Raw genomic sequence first — 21,687 nt, forward strand, 5'->3', positions numbered from 1 at the left:
GCCTTCATGAGTATACACCAACACCAGTGCTAGTTTTAGTCATTGTCAGATGCATCTGTTAATTGCTCTGAGCCAATGTTAGTGTGTACCGAAGAGCACTTCACCACAGTTAGTAGAACTTCACCAGTGGAGAAAACAATCTAAAATGAGAATAAAATGCAGTGATGTGCCAGAAATAATTACACATCTGAAAGCTGTCAGTTATCTTAGGATATTTAGCAAATGCAAAAGTATGAATTTACCACTTTGCTCTGTTTGTTGATCTCCCCAATGTTTCTTCTTGTCCACCTTTTGTCCACCTTCTCTGTCCTGTGTGCAGTTTCATTTCAACTTTTTTTAGTGCATGAGAAGCCAGAACAAAATGGAAGTCCATTTTCACTTAGCGCTCACAGTTTTTTCCCCCCATTTATTTCTAAAGCAATACAAAACTCCTCTTCCAGTTCAAAAACAAAGCTTAGACAGCCACTATCTCATAGTTTCTCATAGTTTCCTATCAGGAAACTTAGAAGGTGAACCAGAATAAGTCTAAAAAGACCAGACTTAGCTTATATTGGTATGTCCATTCACAGTGTAACTTCATTTATTTCAAAATAACTCCTGTTGAGTTGCATTTGTGTGAAAATGGAAGGAGGATTAGCTCAGAAGTCCAAGAAACTCTAGAATTATTTCAAGTGCTTTATAATTTACACTTTTTTAAGGTCTGGTCAGGCTGCAGTATAAAAACCAATTGTGCCACTTCCCATAGTATTTGGGTTCCTTTATCCTATATCCAATTATCAAGATGTAATTTATGTTCCTTTTATACAGTGCTTCTTACACTGAACCACTGCATCTAGTGGAGCCCAAGTTGGTCTAAATTGTGAGTAGGGAATGCTAAAGCAAATAAAACCTAGCCCCAAGTTATATGAATGTGTTAGAATAGACTGCTTATGCTCCCTTCCCATTCTTAAATGAGCTTGACCTTTCCCTGTGATGCAAAACACTCTCAGCAGAGTTGGAGTAAGAGGTCCCATAACTACCATCTCCTCAGGGTATTTAAATCACCTCAATCCTCTGTCCCCATAGTCTTGGTACTGCATTTGGAAGTTGAGTTCAACAGAAATATTTTGACAAAACACTATGTTCTTTCTATTTTGCCATGGATTAGTGGATTTGTGCTGAATCCCTGGAACTGCAGACTTGTCCAAATCACAGCACTGTGGAGACTGTGCCAGTTCCCATTAGGAAATTATTTGCAAGTTCAGGAATTTTTGAAGTAACATTCTGAATGCAATTCAGTTTCTGATTAAGACATTTCAGTGTAGATGTCTGAAAGTGACCTAGGTGTCTAAACTCCTCTTAGCAGAGCCTAGAGTTCGATTCGTTTTATGCAAAACCACCAAATGCTCAGCTCATTTGCCCCTGTATTGGTATCTAGTGTCATTTGAGATGCTCTAGGTTATCTTGCCTGGCCTCTAGCTTTATTTCACGTGGTATACCCAACTTTCTCTCTCCAGAAAGTCCTGTCTGTCTGGTTCTTTCTGCCAGCTCCATGCAGATGCCTTGGCTATCCTGGAGCACTTCAGATGGCACTAGATACCTATGTGCCGGCAACTGCATCAAGCCCCTAGTGGCTAGTCGGCGCCTACGTGTCTCAGGGAAGACCCATGTTTGAGTCCTTATTCGTCCTGGTTCAGACCAGAAACTTGAACTTGTGCCTCCCACAAAGCACAAGTAGCAAGCACCCTTTCCACAGTGCACCTGGTTACTGTGGAGCTTAGCACATCTTTCATGCTGAGCTTTTTCATTTTGAATAATGAGTCTTTGCAAAAGGAGCATGAGCTAAGTCTTCTGTAACTGCTGAGCTATAAAATTTTCAGTTTCTCTCTGATCTGGTGAATGTTCAGCTAATTCCAAGCCTGTGCCAGAAGAGAGCCTGGTAATCTCTATAGCCTGATAATCAGGCATTTCCCAGGGAAATGAAAGACTGAGTCAAATCAATTGCCTGAATCAGGCAAAGCAGGTAGATGAAGCTGAGAGCACTGCGTTCTAGAGGCACTTATATAGCACTATGCTTCTGCTTCGTTCTGCATCTTCCTGTATTTTCTTTAGTCCAATAAAATACAAAGAATGAACTTGTATCCTCATGTGGAATGGGTACAGTTTTCTGAAATCTCAAAAAGGTTTTGTGGGACAGAATAGTATTTCAGATAGAACATAATCATAATAACCACCCCGGTCCGTATTTCCTTATTGGTTTTTGTGTAATGCTGTTATCATTTGACTCTCTGAAATGTGTGGGACACCCATTGCTTGTTGCCTAACATTATTTTATATTACAATTTGTATCAGTTGCCAGAGGATACTTACTCAGGAAGAAGAGAAAAGAACTAACTGAGACAAGAAACAAAGCAGCAATAACAATTCAGTCTCACTACAGGGGATATAAGGAGAGGAAGATCTTCAAAAGGAGGAGGTAGTGTTATTTTCTATCTCTTATGTCACTCAAATGTGTCCCTTTTCAGTAACTACACTGCTGAAGAACAGCGATGTAAGCTAAAAGTGAAGCAAATTAGGATTATTCTCGATATGTATGCAGAGGTAATGTACGTTTATGTGGAGGTTTTTACTGTCAGTAGCCAATTTTCTCATATTTTTAAGCCTAGGGAATAAAGACATATTTAGGGGAAAGATCAACAATATTGTGCTTAACTGTAATGTTAATGTAATCTGTAGATGAGTCTCTTTTTGGAACTAGCTCATCATAAAAAGTGCTCAGACAAGAGCGAGAAATAGGCATCTGCAAAAAACTGCTCTTCTCATCTTAAAGTCACTGTTTGAGATAAGCAAAGGTGATGACAGTGGGAACCCAGATGTCTTGCTCAGGTCAAACAGCTAAAAGTTAGGTGAAGTGAATCACATTCTAAATATCTCTGCAATGCAGTTGTAGTCCCAGTCTCTGAAATGGAGCTACTTTGTAGCACTTCGCTCATCACCCTCGTTTTCTCAGTGATAGCATTTAAGTAGGTGGAGACCAGTCCAGAGAGGTGGAAAACAGCTGTGGAGTCCAGAGTCTTTCAGAGGGAAGGAACAGGGTGGCAGATTTCACCTGGCACTGAAGCTTTATTGATAGTAACAAAGACAGTTTAGGGAACAGCTCTTTTAAATTTGACCTGGACCTACGTCCAGGATCATTCTTTTTGCATTCCTAGTGTGACTTGAGGCACTTTTGTTTCATTAATACATTTAGAATTGTGTGTATTTATACATATTTAAGGTGCTAAAAAGCTTCTGCCTTATGTTTTTGTTAACATTTAAATTAATTCTTTACTGTTTTATCAGCCCTCGTGCAGCCTAGATTGTCCCCCTAGCAATTGTCCATGAAGAGTTTAACAGGGATGTCCCTTTTCACTTTAAGAAATAATGATCATCAGAAAGACAGAGATTGGTATGCTATCTTTAATTCCAGCTATATGCACTAAATCTTTCCCATGTTGCAATGTATCAAATTGCCATTTAGTACACAAACACCACCAAAGGTAATTGTAAAGTTGTCACTATCCTTCATCTCCTTCAGCTATAATTTTTGCTCAAAACTCTATTCCATTCAGGGAATCACTTAGAAAGAAACAAACTGAAAATGCAGCATCTATTAGCGAAAAAGAAAAGGATAAAGAACTTCAAGATAATGAGAAAAGTCCAGCTGGAGTAAAGAGTGCCCTTCCTAAAACAGAAGAAGCAGCAGCTGTCATTGTTCAGAGCCATTACAGAGGCTACAGAGTCCGTAAAAAAATAAAGGAAGAGCACAAAAAAATAGCAGAGGAAGAATTATCTGCTGTGGAATTCCTTGAAGCACAACTGCAGCCAGCTCAAAATGATACACTGGAAGAAGCAGCAAATGAGAAGACTCAAGATGAAGCTGATGCTGTTACTGACAGTGAGTGCTCTGGGTACAGTGACACAGGGAATGTACAGGAGCAACAGAAAACATCTACTGAAGGAGAGGGAGCTTCTGTGAAGCAGAACCCTGCAGTAGAACATGTTGGTGAAGGTGAAGAACAGGCCTCTTTGGAAGAGTTGTCCATCAGATCTTCTGTCAAAATCACAGCTGAACCTAGTCTCCAGCAAGAGCAAGGTAATCAAGACACACTTGGTGCAGATAGGCAAGATCAAGCATCTGCTGTGGTCCAGCCCAGGACTGACAGGGATGTGGAAAGAAATCACCTGAAACATGAAACAGTGATGCCTACAGGATGTAAAGGAATTATAAGAAAAGAGTCACTAAGAGGCTCATGGAAGCAAGTTGAGGCAGAAAAACAGGGTCCAGAAGTCAAAGAGAAGGCAGCAGTGGTTATTCAGAGCAGTTACCGGGGTTACAGAAGGAGGGGGCAACTCAGAAAAGAAGGGAAACTACCTTGCAAAAGTCAAGAGAAAACTATAAATGAGCCAACAGAAGCAGTGCATGTTCAAAATAATGATCCCCAAACAACAAAAGATAGGGAAAGCACCGGTACGGAGACTGAAGACACTAAGACACTGAAGGGAGACTCAGAGAAAGAGGCTTGTGATTTGGCAGCCTTTTCGCGGCAGGTAAGAAGCTTATAAGCTACGTATGTTGAGCATAATACTCTGAGCAGTGACAGAATGGCAAAGTTATTTTACTGGCTTCAGTGGCACCAAGGTTTTACTCTCCAAACTGAGACTGAGATATTTTAATGAGTATTCTATAAAAATGCATATTTTGGGCTGCAAGAGAAAATACCCTTTTCAGGAAGGAGGGAAAGACAAAGTTATATCACTGGCAAAAAATTATGTTCATTTTAACCTGGTTTAGGTTAAATGCAGAAGCTTTGCCTTTGTTTGTTGAAATGTGCATTTACTAGGCAAGGCCATTAATTCAGTAAATTTCTGAAATGCCTCTAAATGAAACTAAAAGTTGCTATGTCAATGTCAGGGACTCACACATGTGCACAGAATTATGCCTACAGCTGTAGAAGCTATTTTGCATCAGCAAGGCACCGTCTGCTCCTATGTGTGAACCAATATGAAGTAGCTGCAGGACTGGGCTGCAGTGTGGAGTTTCCTACATGTCTTTTTTTTTTTCTTCCCCCCTTTTTTTTTTTAAAGGGGGATGGGGACGTAAGTGTGGTAGGGGCCTACACTGCAGTACCTGGAGCAATACCTTTTAAATTCATTCTCTAGTCTACTATTTTACCTTTGATCACCTTGGAACATATATACTAATTTATATAATGATATAATATCCTGCGTTATATTTTTCAGATATCAAAATTATCCGAAGACTACTTAGCATTGCAGCAAAAATTGAATGAAATGATATTGTCACATCAGCTGAGACCTGTGATGCTGTCCAAAGATAACGGGCGGCTTTCTTCTCATGTTTGTCAGTCAGGTAATGTTGAACTTTACTGTTAGCAGAATTTTCATTTGTAAACAGGAATGTCAAGAAGCAACTCCCAGTCATGTTTTTAAAGGCCAGGGACCTAGCAGATGAGTTAGCTCTGGCTTCTCATATAACTCAGGCTGTTCTTTCTTGTATTAAGCCCCATATCAGTACATGTCTGGAACATAGTTTCCAGAGAAATATCCAAGCCTGGTTGGGATTTACATATTTACCATTTTTCTTGGTATTTTATTTCAGTGCTGCTTAATATTGGTGAATGAATCATTGTGAAACCTAGACATAGCATCTCTAGAAATACTTTTATTTGGTTAAAATTCCACATTGGTTCTTTTTTACTCATATGTGGCTCAACTGTGTGTGCTATTGGTAAGATATGGGACTGTGATTTAAAAACAAAATATTTTTTTAGGTACTATATCAAACAGTTCACCGAAGTTTGTCACATTTATGCTGAGTAAAGGTTTAGCTATCCACAAATGCAACTGAGGCTACCAAAACTTGTAACTCTTACCCATGTTAGTGAGTATGTCCCTAAAATTACAAGTAACGTTTTATTAATAACTGGCATGCATTTAACTCACACATTTAAGAGGACATTACCTCTGAAAATACACTCCGCAGTTATTTATATTCCAGTTAACATGGGCAGTGGGGGTTCCCAAAATGCAAGCATGCTTGGAGCAGGTTAGGTGGCAGTGGGCAGGAGTACTGGGAGAATAAAGGTGGAAGATGTGGGATTCAGAGCATGCAGATCATTAAGACCTGTGCCCCACGGAGAGGTCCACAAAGTGCTGACTGAGCTGCTCAAGCCTCTTCAGTTAGACTAGATATAACAGGGGATTTCCTCAGCCTGTGTCTTGGGCCACAGATGCGGAGGAAGATGAGGGCAAACGTGGCAGATGACTGGGTGGGTCTCCATTTCTGCAGGGGGGCTTGTGCCAGCCAGTGCCACTGCACTGCCTCTGGGGAAGATCTCTGCTTGCCTGTGCACAGCTGGGATCGGATCCAGAACTGTCCCTTGCTGCCCAGAGCTAATTGTACTATTTTCATTATAACATTGTGGATTCAATTGTCATGTATGCTGAGACTTCTTTCTGTGCCCATGGCTACGTTGAAGAGATCCTAAAAGTACTTCACTCCCACTTTGCAGTCCTCTCAAGTGGGCAAGCTGCTAAAATGAGGGCTCGGTGTTTACAAAATCTAAACCTCTAAGTCTAAACTGGCTGCTAGTAGATAATCCATTTCCAACCTGTTTCCAATACCAAAGACTGCTAGAGAAGACAGATGTGAAATAGAAAACTAAGTGCCATAATCCTTCATTAAAGACAGAACAATGCTTGCGATTGTCATTAATGGGTTTGTACAGAGTTCTCTATTAAATATTGCTGATTTTTGACAAGATAAACCTGAGCAATTAGGAATTCATGCTTTGGAAAATAACTCTTGGTTCTTACATATTTTCCTACAGAAGCTAGAGAAGAGAGGTAGATAGAGGGAAAGGGAATACAAAAATCCCTGTTTTATCAGTTAAAGATCTCATTACTTGCACAAGTGAACCAGGTGAAAATGTACCAGTATGTTCAGGCCATGTGCAAAACGGAGCAAAGTCTACCCTTCCCATTGCTATAAATTTAAGTAGCTCTACAGGAGGCAAAAGCATGCTAGAGTTTGTCACCTTTGCATGCAACCCTGCTTAAAGTGGTGACCAGTCAGCCACTTCACTTCCTTTTATCTCTGAAATATCCCACTGCTTTAAACCTCTGTCGTGTCATAATACAGCATTTTTCCAATGGTAAAGTGAAAGTTCTGTGTTGGATCCTTTTGAACACCGACATGAAAAATGTAATGTATTTCTTTGCACCAAGGCAAAATGCTTTTTAAGACAACACTGAAACAGTTGTTGTGTTGCACAGGAGACCAGGTCTTTGGCCTCATTTTAATAAATAGAAGGAAATAAGATTTTTGTACATGCTAATGTTGTGTGGTCTTAACAAAAGGAGGATTTATTTTCTTTATGTTTTCTCCCGACAAAAGTCTGTATGTGTGACATGACAGCACTTAGCTCTTTTGTGCACCAGGCAAAATCTTTACAGAAATTCTGATGACTTACAAGTCCCCCTTTTTTCTTTTATGAATGCAAAAATTGAATGTTTGCTATTTTGACTAACTGCCTTTTGCAAAAAACGTCAGCAATAGCGATCATAACTTTAAAATAGTAGGAAGCATCAAAAAGAGAGTCCTGAATGCTCATATTCATAGAGATTAAAACATACTTTGTAGTCAAAGCATGCTCATTTCAAGATGGCTCATGCAGAATTTTTGCAAAATATTTTTTTTTTCAACATAAATATGGTGGATACATGCTTTGGTTTTGCAAGTTGGCATGTAGACAAGGTGAGTACAAGAGCTCAGAAGTTGTTACTTTTTTCAAAGGTGAATGCATTTAAAATGAAATAGTGGGTGCTATTTGACTAAGAAGCTATGACTGAACTCACTACAGAGAAATGAGCCACTAAAGCGCAGGCCAGCTAAAGTTGTCCTACCAGCCCTTAAACACTGTAAAGCGTGAGTTGGCCCCTTCTATCCCAAACCAAATTAGCCCTTCCAGCCTGTTTACTGCTGTCCAGCTAGTCACTCACTTGAATGCTCTGCTGCAGCAAGCCAAACCACCCCAAAACCAGTCCTCATCCAGTTCTTACTAGAACTCTTGTTCCCAGTCTTTCTGTAGCCAACTTTCCATTGATACAACAGGCTTCACACTTTGAGCTGGGTTTGGCTCCTTGGCCCTTCTTGCCCAGCTGGTCTGAGTTGGGCAGCCGTAGTTTGTGTTTGCTGTGTTCTGATGTTGACCCAACTACTTTGTAAAACTTGTGTGGCTACTTGTGATAAATGTAATGAAGGTGACTTTTGCCAGACATTGAACTTTAAAAAAGCGAGAAGGAAGGCCAGCTAGGCAGACTGTGTTCTGCCACCCTTCCCAGCCATGATGTGAAGTTTCACTCTCTGCAACACAGTTTAACAGTGGGCACCAGGCTCAGCCACTCACCTAGGATATGGAGTGATGGCAGCAGGGACACGAGCCCTGATTTCTCACATCCCCACAGCCATATTTATAACTGCTAGCCAGTACGCTGAAAGACCTTTCTTGGTGTGGAATGTGAACTTTATTTTTGTACATTCAAACATAACTCACACGACAGGAAAACTGTTTCCTTTCCAGCTATGATCAATGCACAGCGTTCTGAAGGAAGGGAATACACTGCAGTAATTCCCCAGCTTGCCTGTGAGCTGGTTGGAGCCTAAGCATTGCAGAGCTCTATCACAAAGCTGCGTTGTCTTAACTTAAGTAGATGTTTATTATAGCAAACATGATCTAACTAGATGTAGAGAATATTTAAGTAAAAATATGCCTGTGTTCAGTTCGTTTAGGTTGTACTGTCTACAACACAGGAGTTATCAGCATTCTGGATATTATAATTTCGTCCTGTATGCAATATAGTAAGATAACTACATAGAACAAAGATGTGAGGTAATGTACTGCAGACTGTCATGCTAAAGTGAAGCAGGTAGACGTGGTGAGTGATTCACTGTCTATTAAACAGGGAGGAGCCTTCCTGTCTTCTTGCCTACTTTATGTGTTACAGTACAATTTATACACACACATTTACAGACAGATATGCTTTTACTGCATGTTTCCCCCTAGGGCTACCTTTGCTATCCTACCCTTATGAAGGCAATGATTGTTGACTTTTAGCTGTTCTTTAAATCATGTAGTATTTACCTATTTGTAATTACTTTGGTCAGTTATATTTATTTACTCTTCCTCCTCAGCTTCACTAGTTTTCTATGTCATGTTACAGCTATAACACATGAATTGTACTTTATAAGTGTATGCCAGATAGGAATACTCGTCTGCCTTCATCTGCGGGTAGGTGGCCATTGTTCAGTTTGAGAACTTCCCGGCTCCTCTGATAAAATATTCTATTACATTGCTGCCCTCAGAAGGGGAGGAACTGTGGGGCAGCTGGATGGCATACTGTGACAAATGTTCAGATTTTCAAAACTGTTTAATAAAAATGCAAAGCATGCAGTTTAAAGAACATATGAGCAAAAAGGTTAAATGAATCTTAAATCCACAAGGTTAAGTTGTTCTTAAGTGAATTTATTTGTATTTATGAAAATGCATAAAGCAAGCTGCACAAGGTTCCTGGATATTCCCTGTGGCTTGAATTTCTGAGTAGGTTATATTTGCTTGCTAAATGCTTTCAGCTAAACATAATGGCTCCATCCCAGGACTGCACCTTTGGACTGTTAGTGAGCCTTGGGTTACTGTGGTGTCAGAATAGATGCGCAAATGGCCGCTGTCAGGCTTTTTGAGGTCAAAGCCTGAAGTGAGGGGAATTTGATCATTATGGGAGCAATTTTTTTTTCTCCTGATTAATAATGGCACCCATCCTTGTAAGTATTAAATGACAGTTCAAGTACAGAATCTCAGGAAGAGAATTTTCTATATTTGAATGAAATTCACATGGTACAAGGAACTCCAGTGCAGCTGAGGACCTTTTCAGGTACACAAAGCAGTGCGACAGGCAAGGTTTTCATCCAGGATTCCTCCTGCTGTAGGCTGCCGCAGCACTATTTATGCAGGTTTCATGGGCAGCCTTTGCAAGGAAAAGCATCCATGGATGTTGATTCCTTGAGATCATTGTCTTCCAAGCTTATCATTGTATGTCAGAATGTGCAGACACGTTTTAACCTGAAGGGCTGTTGATACTGACTCATCTTTATTCAAGCATTTCTTGCTCATACTCGAATGTTTCAAGCACATGCAGCTCTCCACAGTTTCCGTAGTTTGTGGTGGTGTTCAGGATACACATACATTAAATGAGCTTGTCCTAAATGTCATTGTCCCGTTTCTTATTTTTTCAGTGTATTTGGAGCTTTCAGTGAGGATTGAGTTTGAAAGTAGTAATACCTTGTAAATGAACACTGTAGAATCGAAGAATGTGCATGCAACTTAGGTAGGAACCTTTGAGGTAGTGTTAAACAAGCTAGCTGAGATACTGATAGGAATAAGGAATTTTCCATAGATTTGCTAAACCTTCTTTAATGTTACCTGGCAGCCACACTGTTGACCCTTAACTCTGTAATTCATACATTCTCATGGAGAATGAACTTAACTTTCCATCATCACTTGATCAAATGTATGTTTTGAGAGTCTGCTTCAGGTTTGGGCAGCAGAGAGAGATAACTTCCTGGGCATGGGTTACAGCATGGCTGACATCCACTGTTGAGGTTCGAAAGCAAAGTATCCACGTCACAAAAGCAAAACCTCTTTCTTTTGACTAATTGAGTACTGACTGCATGCACTTAAGCAGTTTGAGGAAAATCCTTCTCCCTTTCAACTTGCTCAACTCGCCTATCTGTTGGTAAAACCTTTAAAAAGGAACATCTGCATAGCATCAAATGTTTTTGTTTCCAGTTTCTCCTACGCATTGCTTCTAAGGCATATGAATGCGTCGCAGCACTGACAGCACCTGGTCAGGTAGATGCAACTGCAGGGTATGGGCTGGCTGCAGAGCCGGGAGCCTCAGCCCAGCTCCTTAGCTGTGCTAATGGCTAACTGGGACATAACCTTAAGCAAGTCTAGGTGTGTCTTGCTTTGTGCATCTCATTTACCCTGCTAGTAGGATAGGGATGATAGTGCCAACCTGACATTTCCAATGTGCTTTGACAGCTACTGTTGTGAATGGTTTTCATATCAATGTTGTAACATATGTATTTAAATGTTTGTTAGATAGAAAGCATCAGTTTTCCTTTTGCATGTAAACCACACGGCCAGATCTTGCTAGAGATACTTGAAATCTTAAGGAAAAATAGGCTATAAGACATTTTACTATGGAGAAACTGGGCTTCAGTAAAAACCTTTTCTTTGTAATGGACTCTAGAAGCAACATAATTGGCCTATTAATAAGTGAATTATTTTACTCCTTCTTTATGCTTCATTGCCTACTACAGAAAGGTATAGGCCATCTGGAAAACAAGTGCATCAAACTCACCATTTATCAGGCTTGGGTATTTAATTTGCCTTCCACCTTTAACTCTACTAAGTAAAGGATTTTTGGAATTAATCAGCAACTAATAAAAAAGCAAATTTGACTTTCTGCAGTGAGTTATCCAATACAAGCAACGACCGCATCAGCTGTATTTCAGTAGCAATGAACACACAAATCTAAGTGCAGAAGAAAATCACAGGTTCACTTTCTGGTGAAACAAAGGAAGCTAAACCCATCAAACTATTTTTCACTTACTGTGTAATTTGGAGACAAAACTCAGAGTTGCATTTTCAGCCCTCTATGTAGTTTTAAAAAAGAACGATGGAGGTCCAAGCTTAGAGGGCTGCCTGCCCCAACACAGTATTTCTGTCCCCTCAGTTCTTTTGCATAGCTTATACATATGTGCAACGCACGAGCTGAGATGAAAAGCTATTTTTTACTGAAACTCCTATCATTGTCAAAGTGATGTTTTTTGAATGTAAGAGGAGTCATCTCTGCAGAGCACATACACAAGAAGTATACAAGTAGTTTCAGTTGGAATAATTGTAATCTAGAATACGAGAATGCTTTATGTGTTTGACAGTGATGAATTAAATAACCTAACAGCATACATAGTGTTGAATTTTTAGGGGACAATAAAAAATCTTCAGGTATTATGAGAGCCTTTTCCTTGGGATTTTCCTAAAGCCCTCAATTTGGCTTCATTTTCTTTTTCCAGATTTACATGCAGTCATGATCTTTGACACAATTTTTGAAAACATCCTACAGACAAGGGGTTAGGTGTTTCTATTCAACTCCACTGAATTTTAAGAGGTGTTTTTTTAAGGTATTGTTTCCAGTTTAGGCTCCTGTTGTGTTTAAACATAAAACAGGGAAGATATGCCTCTACTCTGTCACAAGTGGAAACTCAGATAACTCCAGGTCGCCCATTTCAAATGCAGCAGGGTAACAACAGCCCACGTAAGAGCAGAGTCAGGCCTGCTATACCTATTCAAATCAAAGAATGTAATTTATATTTAATACAGGTTACTGAAATAAATGTATTGCATCTAAATTTCATTGTTTAACATGAATTATCTGTACCCTGGTTTAGAAAAACACCATTGTTCTCTTAAGTGCAAAATGTTAAAAGATACTTGTTCATTCATTACATGAGAAGCAGTCTGCATTTCAGATAAGAAACTAAGACAATAAATGTAATCATTATCCAACTACAATTTAAATTAACATTATTCATTCTGCCTCCTCTGTATATCCATGACCTTTACAAGCCTTTATTTATCACACATAACAAAAAACTTACACAGCTAATTTTGCAGGAGTCAACACTGATGTATTACTGATCGTTTCTCGTTTTAAATGATTGTGCCACCTCCTTAATTAAAAAGATGTCTGATGTACATGGGAGAGTTTTTATTTTTATCATGTAAAAGGGTTTCCAGTGGTCATTAGAGAGCAAAATACATTCTTCCTTCTAAGACTCAATCACGTGTAGTTAGCACATTGGGGTTATGGCGTTAAAGTCACTTCATGTGAAAGAGGATTAGATCAACAGAACACACTTCAGTAATTCATTGGGAGCTAGATCCTCATTCCACCCTCACGCTATATTCATTTATGAGTAAGGAGATGTTTTTTTCTCATGGACTGTCCTCTGAATGTTTCTGTCATGGGACAAGGACAATCTAAAACCTCACTGGATAATGCAATATACCTGGACACACAGTTCACTGTGCCTAGACCTTGTGCTGTGACTTCATTCATCGCCCTGTATGTGTCCCTATGACCCACCTCTGTCGTAGGTGTTCTGCTGCCCTGCAACCCCTGCCTCTTTCATCATGAAGGAATTGCCATAGCCCCCTGTTAACTTTTCCTATAGCTGAAGCTGAATGTAAGGTGATCATGCTCACCATGATGTACATTTGTGGCTCCTCAGCCCCCCAGAGTCGGTTCTGTGGTCTCAGAACCTATAAGCCTATGAACGCTTAGCAGCCCTATATCTTAACACTGTCAGAATTGCATATAGATTTTTAACAAGCAAATATCCAAGACCTTTGTCTAGTTTCCCATGTGCCAGCAAATGTAACCCACAAATCAGTGTCTAACTCTGAGTTTGGAGACTGCCAGAGGACAGCAGTTCCATTTTGTGTTAAAATCTTGATTTCATTTCCATTGGAATTAAAACATTTTTTGCATGTTTGCAGAAAGTTTTTGTAGAAGTAGTCCAGAAGTTGAGTACACTGAGCTAGATTACACTGGATGTGATGGACATGGTCATGCTGTGTTGCCCAGTGGTACATGATTTGGCTTGAAACAGAAGAGCCTCAGCAGGAGACCTTTGGGAAAACCTACACCATGATAATGTAGAGGACGAACCTCTGAATCACAGGTCTAATGCTAGTTCCTTCATTTGGCGCCTTAATGATTGACTTGAGTCCGAAAAAATATCATCCCTACCTCCCCAGGTCCTTGTTACAAGTGTGTCCATGTGGTAGTCGGGACTCAAATGGATAAACCCATTCCCCTTTCCAGCCTGGTCATGGAAATGCCCCAAACAGTTGCTTTGAGTTACTGCAAGTAGTAAAAGTGGCTACGTGAATTTTTTTGCTCTCTTTGGTGAAATTCTCTCCTGTTTTTGTAAAAGTCTCCTGTTCTGTGAAGAAATAAGCATTGCTGTCTTCTGCTTTTTTACAGTTGCAGCCAAAGTAGAAGACTCTCGCCCAATGCAGAGACCCCCAAGGAGGCCACGGAAGCCTAAGACATTAAATAATCCAGAAGACTCCACCTACTACACTCTAATACATGTGAGTTTAGCAAGCTTTTGTGGGCTAAGACTGCCAGATAATTCCCACCTAAACTTTCTCTCTAATTGCCTGATTCCCTGTATTCCTTTCTAATACAACATGAAAGCTGTGCCCTGCTGAAAGGAGGCAGGCCACAAACTTCACATTTCAAACTAGATTTGAAATTATTAAGGTTCAGAGTTACCCTGATTGGGGTCCTAGGTGAGGCCAATTTTTAGTTTTGTACCTAAACATACATACATTCATTCTATGCATAAGCAGCATTTGCACTTTCAATACCCAAATTAAATGCCCGGTCTCCATAGTTTCTTTGTAAGTCACGAGAGAGAAACAGGTTCATTTGGAGAGCTATTTTGAGTGTCTAAATTAGTGCTTGATCTTGCAGAGAGAGCAAATATTAAAATAGGCTGTATTAGTATGCACACTGTAACTTCCTTTACAAATGTGTCAGATTGTGATTATGAAGGAATTGGCAAATACCAGCAGCTCAGGAGACTAATGGATTTGAGTGTCTCTATATATAGCCTTTGGTCCAAGTTCAGATACCAAGGCCTGCTTTCCACTCTTGACTTCAGTGCCCTTAAATATAGAAAAAAAGGCAAGAAAGTAAGCAGAAAGAGAGAAAATGTAAAAGCAGCTCAGAAAGCCATTCCAACAAAAAAGCAATTAAACTCATTTGCTCGAGGTGCCTGTATCTTAGTGACCTATTTTAACAGCCGGTGAGAGCCCAGCTAATAAACTAACCGTAGCAATTGCTTCTCCTTTCAACAGAAGGTGTCACCAGGGCCTTTAGGGAGAGTTGTGTCTGGCATACCAAAAAAGACAGATACGGCTATGTTTTATTATGGGGGCTTTGAAATAACACAGCTTTGGAACAGTGATATTCTGAAAAGAAATTATATTCTTAAAAATAAATTGGCATGTAAGAATAAGATTTGTTTTGTGAAAGCAAGATCGGTGAGAGAATGGACTGAAATGAAAGGCATGACACTGAATTCTGTATTAGGAAATTCCTGAGGTGAAGTGTAATTCTGAAGTAAATGCATATTTAGAAAGCCGAGACTATACAGTCAGGAATATAGTATTTTCTGAAAGCTGATTTGTTACCTGGCCAGCTCCATATCAGGAAACGGCCCTCGCATCAGTGCAAACAAAAACTGCAGTAATGCCGGGAATATTTAAACGAATTTTTAGCAGCAGTTTTTCAAGGTATTAATGTTACCCACAGTTAGTTGTATTTTTTAAGAAGGCGTGAAAAAGAGAAGCCTCTCTTCCTAACACTGGTAAGGGACAGGTTTACTGTAAATATCTACTACACTGAAGCTTAGAAAGGGGACCTGCTAGTTCTTAAATTCTTAGACCTTGGACAAGTCATTGAGCTCTAACTTGAGGGTAGTCAGCTTTTCCAGCTATCAAGAATTTTCTACCTTATTAAAAATCTCTGTGATCTGCAGGTATTCATATCAAGCCCAGATCACCTGAAAGTGAAGGCACACAATATGAGTGCATTTTTTTAAAAATTCCCTCTGTCTTCTGCAAAAACAGATATTTCTCTTACATTATGTTACAGAAATTAATCAGACACCTTCCATTCTCACTCATCTCCTTGCATATCAAATGAGCTAAAGTGGTGCACAGGTATAAATGAAGTCTGACAATAGCCCATTGTTCAACAAAGCACTAAAAGTTTATTCTGGGGTATATTTCTTTAGATCAGCCCATCATTTTGAAATTATATGTCTTGTGCATTTACCTGCATAGGAAGTGTCTGTCCATCAGGATTTCTGGTTCCCAGTGACTTTGCAGTGGTACAATTCACTAATTCTAATAAGTTTTCACTCGTTTGCAAGAAACACAATGAAGACCAAAATTAAGACCATCTACACTTAAAAATACTGCTTTTGAAGTGTGATGGTTTAGAGGCTGCAGCATAGCATTGTTCTGGCTGTAGGAACAGAAATCTATTAGAAGTAAGAAATTATTCACATTCCCTATAAATCTCACTCCTCTGCATTTCTGGATGTTTTGTATCCTAACGGTGCTTTTGCCACCTAGTATACTGCTTTTTAAAGGTCCGTTTTATTCTACTAAAACCTGTGACAAGACTGCATTGACATTAATGAGAAGAGGATTATGCCTGCTCCCACTGCGATGCCTGTATTCATGGAAATTCTCATGACTTCACAGTAAATTTGCCTCAGTGAGATAGTGTTGTCGACTTCATTAAAACAACTATAGATCTTTGAAAGTTTTAGATCTCCTTTTTTGTTTTGGTCACGATTACTTTAGCTTTTTTTCACCGTATGGCAACTGGAATTTGGGAGTAGCAGTGCTAATGCCATTCTCAGTCTCAAAGATTCTGGAAAGAGATTTTTCTGGGGCACTCGCTCAGCAAATTAGATTCTTTATGTTTTCTTTCACTGAAAATACACAACACTCTCCTTGCTAACGTATTGATGAATTGTATCTTTGCATAAGCTTTCCTTTTAGTATTTTTTTAATTACTTTGTATTTTCTTAGAAATCAATACAAGATGAAAAACGGAAACCAAGAAAAGAAAGGTAATTTTTTTCATTGTCTCACTATTGTCATTTTAGTACTCTAGAAATAGTTCTTATCTGTACTTCAACCAGGAGAATAAAGCATTAAAAAAAGCACGGTAATTTGGTGATTCACAGGAAGGGCATTGTATACGAAGTTAAAATATGCAATTTCCAACAACAAAAATCCATTATAGAATTCAGTCGTTCAGTTTTACTACAGCATGACCCTTTACCATGGCAACACAAGCATAATAATAAGTTAAGATAAGGTCCACATCAAAGATAGTTCTGACACAGAAAATAATTGAAGGTGCTTAAAATTCCAAAGCAAATGAGCAACCTGTTCTTTTTTGTTAGCAAAAATACAAAGACTGTTAAAATTCTCTCCTAAAAATATATGACTGTTTGGAAATAGATCATAAAAAACTAGAACAATAATTATTAATAACAGGTAAGGAAGAGTAGCCCTTCAAATTTCAGCCAGAAGTCTTTTCTTCACAGTATAACTAACCTATTTTGATGGATCTCTGCAGTAGGTATATTCTGCTTTTCTGTATCTTAGAGCCTTATGTGTGCTATAGACCTGGTTCACAGCTCCTGATACACATCATAGCTTTATTTTATTTGTGTTTCTATACTCAAGCTTTTTTGCTGCTCCCCAGTGACATTGCTGTGGTACTATAGCATGCATGCTATGGTAGCCTGGTCATAGATGCAGGATGAATGGCCTCTACATGATGAATGAGGTTGCAGAATACAAACTCCGTATCTAAAATACTTATCTTAAAGGAAGTTACGTGACATTATATGCACACAATATGTGCTCACAGCATCCAGCTTCATTCAACCACAGTTTAAATTGCACTTGATTATGCCACTGCTTAAAGGATTCACTTAATGTCCATGTCCCCCGTGTCCGGTCTGCTATAGCTCTTCTTCTGATGTCATCTGGGTCCTGAAAAAAATTCACACGTATTGTCTTCTGTTTAGCCAAAAAAAAAAAAAATCCGAATCTAGTGTTTTCTCTCCTTTGGCCTCAGTTAGGTTTCACTCATCTTAAATCTAGTTAACCAGTTCCATGACTGCATCTTCTTTCATGTGCTGACTCTGTATTAGTAGAACATAGCAACTGAAATCAATGAGTTATTTCTGGTTTCTACCAATGTGAGAATTGAATTCTGGACATCTTTTTTCAGGTTGCTTTTAGGATTTTATTTTTTCGCTAGCCATTCTAAACCGGGTGTTGGGATTGTTTTTTTCTGTACATATGATACCCTGGATAGCATTCATCTAAAAAAACAAGAGGCATCTGCATTATTGACATCAATATTTGAACTAGTTGCTGTAGACTCTCTTCTTGTACTCAGAGAAAAAAATAGTCATCTTTAGGAAAATGATTCATCTCTTCCTCAAAGAGATATCTAAAATAGGTCAAATGAGTTATACCATAACAATGCCTCTCCATTGAGTATAATGGCAAACCCAAACCATTTCAGTCATGTATGTCTGCTTTACGAACATCTAAAAGTATTTAGCATTTCTAAATTCTCAATATCTGCATCGTACAGCAGTCACATTTCAGAGACTGATTTCTTGTGCTTATATATATTTTTCCTTAGATCCTCAACGCATAAACACAACTAATAATGATATTTGGTTGCCTTATTTTTGCATGTTGAATATAATATTGAAAAATGAAACTGTTAACTTAGTGTACTTATTTATTGACAGTCTGAGCAAAGTGCTAGATTTAGATATCTACTACCAAGAAATTTCATCTACTGATTCCACCTCAAAGGACAGCAGTTCTACCACAAGAAAGAAGAGACACCCAGCTGAGCGCAGGACTTCAATTTTAAGAGCTACTGAGCGGTAATTCATACAAAATAATAACAGGAAAAAATAAATGTTATATATTGTTGTTGAGATATTCCAAAGATTCATAAAAAGAAAGATACACTATAGACATAAATATATTTTTTATGCATGGCATCTTGCCAAATTAACTTGTAAAATGTATAGCTGAAAATTTCCCATCTTTATGCAGCAGGGACACATGCTAGTAGGATTGGTGTTCAGCCTACCTGCTAGTTTTTGGCTTCCCAAATGCCAAATGAGATGGACAGACATCCTGCTGTAAATCTCTGATCTAAAAATCAAATTAAACTAAAGCAGAACCTAAAAATTGTATTTCTGATCAGTTAGGTCATAAATAGGGTGGATGTGCACCGAACTTTCTGCCTGCTTTCTGCAGGTAAGGCACCGGCTTGACTGCCTCCTTCGCCTGCTGCCCTGTAGCCGTTTATGTGTTCATAGCCTGTGGTGGACCCCACCAAGGTGGACAGCCAGGAGAAAAACCCTGAAGGGAGGACTTGCTCCACCTCCTCTCTTCCCACATAGACTTCATATAGGGTGACCTCTGCTGGGCTAAGGAAATTCATATTCTCACTCTTGCCAATGCACCCGCACACACTGCACGTGCAAACACATATTTATCTTGTAGTTTCTATCTATCACATGTCTATCTTTGTAGTTTCTTCTATCTTCATGTATGTAAGAAAAACTTGGAAAATACCTAGGTCAAAGGCTTAAGGAAAACACTAAGTCTGGGATGATTGCTGAATTTGAAAATGTATCCATAGTAGTACAGAAAACATTTGTAGAATGCTTTTATTTTTGGCATTTTTTCAGGTAGGATCTAAATTAGTTTTAGGAAAGTGTTGTGAAGGCATGGAATTAAAAATAATTATGTCAGGGAATTACCATACCATTTACATCCCTTGGAAAAAGTTGCATTTCTAGGGCTGTTAATTACACCAAGTCTTTCACCCTGAGGTCTGGTTGAGATGAATGAGAATCTTGCCACTGAGCTCGCTAAAAGCAATTTCTTACCTTTTTCTGTGTGCTGCTCTGATTGCATCCTCCTTAGCCATAGTGAAAAAAATCTGTGTAACTTTTAAATTTACACTGTTACCTCTGAGGGCAGATGAATGCAATTAATAAACATTTCTGTACTTCAGTATCTCTTGAACGGGGTCACCTAGATCTAGGACTACACAGTCAGTTCAATCTACAGGAGTGAATCACGGGATATTTTTATGTGGCAGCTTACCTTCAACACTGGTTAGGACCAGTGGTGGGGTACACCTTTCATGTAGGACACTACAAATTTTTGTAGTTATTTCAGAGTAATATACTTTTTAAGTAACTGAGTTTTAATTTTAATCTTGCTCCATGGTAACACCTGGTGGCAGGTCACCATTCCAGCCTGTCAGAAGTGGCTTCCAAAATGCAGCTTGCAATCTGAAAAAAAAAATAAAATGAGATGGAAGCTTACAGTGAGCTCCACAGGCAGGTTAAAAACAGAGCAAACAAATGTACGCCAGCTGAAAATCTGGTTCAGTAACCATCAGGCAAACGCTACTGCAAAGCACCCCCACATTCTCAACGTTTTTATGTCCTTTTATTATGTCCCCTTCACAGAAGAACATGTTCCTCTGTGTTCATCTGCTCTTAGTATATAATGTGTTTGTTCCGAGGTGCCTGCTTTAGGCAGCACGGGAAGAGGCCTAGCAAAGTCAGTTGATTTTTTTCCTTTCTCCTTTTATTCCACGCCCCCCGCCCCCCCCCCCCCCCCCCCCGAGGATGGAGGTTAAGCAGTCGATTAGGAGCATTTGCCAAGGTAAATGTTTTGACTCTAATTTCTAAAACACTTCTGCGCTTAATCCCTAGGTCGAGGGTTGCAGAAAGCCCCCTGGAAGAGAGCAAAACCGAAGATAATCCCTATGACTACAGACGACTGCTGCGCAAGACCTCACAGCGCCGGCGCCTTATCCAGCCGTTCTAGCTGCTGCTGCTGTTCCTGCTGCCATTTGGCTTTTATTAGCATAATCTTTTTTATCATTTTATACCATGTGCTTCCTTTATTTTTTTTAAAATCTCCAATGTTTCGAGTTTACATCATGTGTGTTCATGTGAATATGAATTACTATGGTTTACAGCCCACCACCGTTGCAAAGGGACACTGTCAGTCGCATATCATATACTTTAAAAAACCTAATATAAAAATCAGCTTTCCTTCGGATACCACTGCTACATCTTAAAATTATTAGACATTAAGCAGCTTAAATCTAGTTTACTTTCCTCAATGCATATTTTTCTTTTTTGCATTTCATAAGTCTCATCCAATTAAAATAGATCATTTAGTTTATAGTTCCCTAGTTAAGCTCTCAAGTTCCCATATGCGCCTTCAGAAAACCTTAGTTATTGTTTCTAATAAATTGTTTTACAGGAAAAAAAAAAAATATAAGAACACCATAGGGAAATTTCTGCTCATTTTAGGTTTGCAATGCCTAAATTTTGGGATGAACTCTATATGGCAAGTGTCCCTCTAATGAATCAAATCTAAATGATTAATTGGGTAGCATACTATGGCAGTTTATTTCATTATTGACTTTACTGTAAAGCTAGTAGCCAGTTTTAAAGGTCAATATTGTGTGTATAATCTTTATGTTGGAGATGTCCATTTATCGGAAGCGTATCCAGCCCTCTCCTCTGCCTCCGAGCTTTGTGACTAAAAGTGATGAACTTTTAAATCGTGTTTGCTTTGTTCTCCTTTGCATTAGATTTTTAGGAATCTTTATCTCTGGGGTGCCAAGAAAGGAATAGAAATATGCTCTCTGATTGATTGCTGCCTAAATGTAATGATCATTCTTAATCAGGTCCACTAGAAATTAAGTGGAAATAAAAGCAATAGCCACCGTGTTCAAAATTTCCCAATTCTTTATTCAAAAGACCTTATTTCACAGAAACCACACAGATAATTGCTGCGCTTCCTTTCAGGATTCATAATTGCATGTTCCCAGCTGCAAAGCAAGAGA

At 39.0% G+C, this 21,687-nt stretch overlaps 1 protein-coding gene across 1 annotated transcript in view; it reads left to right on the forward strand.

Annotated features, from left to right (window-relative positions):
- The window catches only part of LOC309598783 (myosin-IIIa-like), a gene marked incomplete at both ends in the record, with an annotated part of 68,368 nt that extends 47,714 nt beyond the window's left edge, over positions 1-20,654 (forward strand). Inside the window, 6 exons of the mRNA XM_082329699.1 lie at positions 3,557-4,569; positions 5,263-5,392; positions 14,155-14,264; positions 16,785-16,825; positions 18,539-18,679; positions 20,540-20,654. Coding sequence (XP_082185825.1) covers positions 3,557-4,569; positions 5,263-5,392; positions 14,155-14,264; positions 16,785-16,825; positions 18,539-18,679; positions 20,540-20,654 — 1,550 coding nt within the window. The remainder of the gene's footprint in view (positions 1-3,556; positions 4,570-5,262; positions 5,393-14,154; positions 14,265-16,784; positions 16,826-18,538; positions 18,680-20,539) is intronic.
- Between the last annotated feature and the right edge of the window lie 1,033 nt (positions 20,655-21,687).

Source organism: Platalea leucorodia, assembly GCF_965183815.1.
Source record: "Platalea leucorodia genome assembly, chromosome: 1".
NCBI lineage: Eukaryota > Metazoa > Chordata > Aves > Pelecaniformes > Threskiornithidae > Platalea > Platalea leucorodia.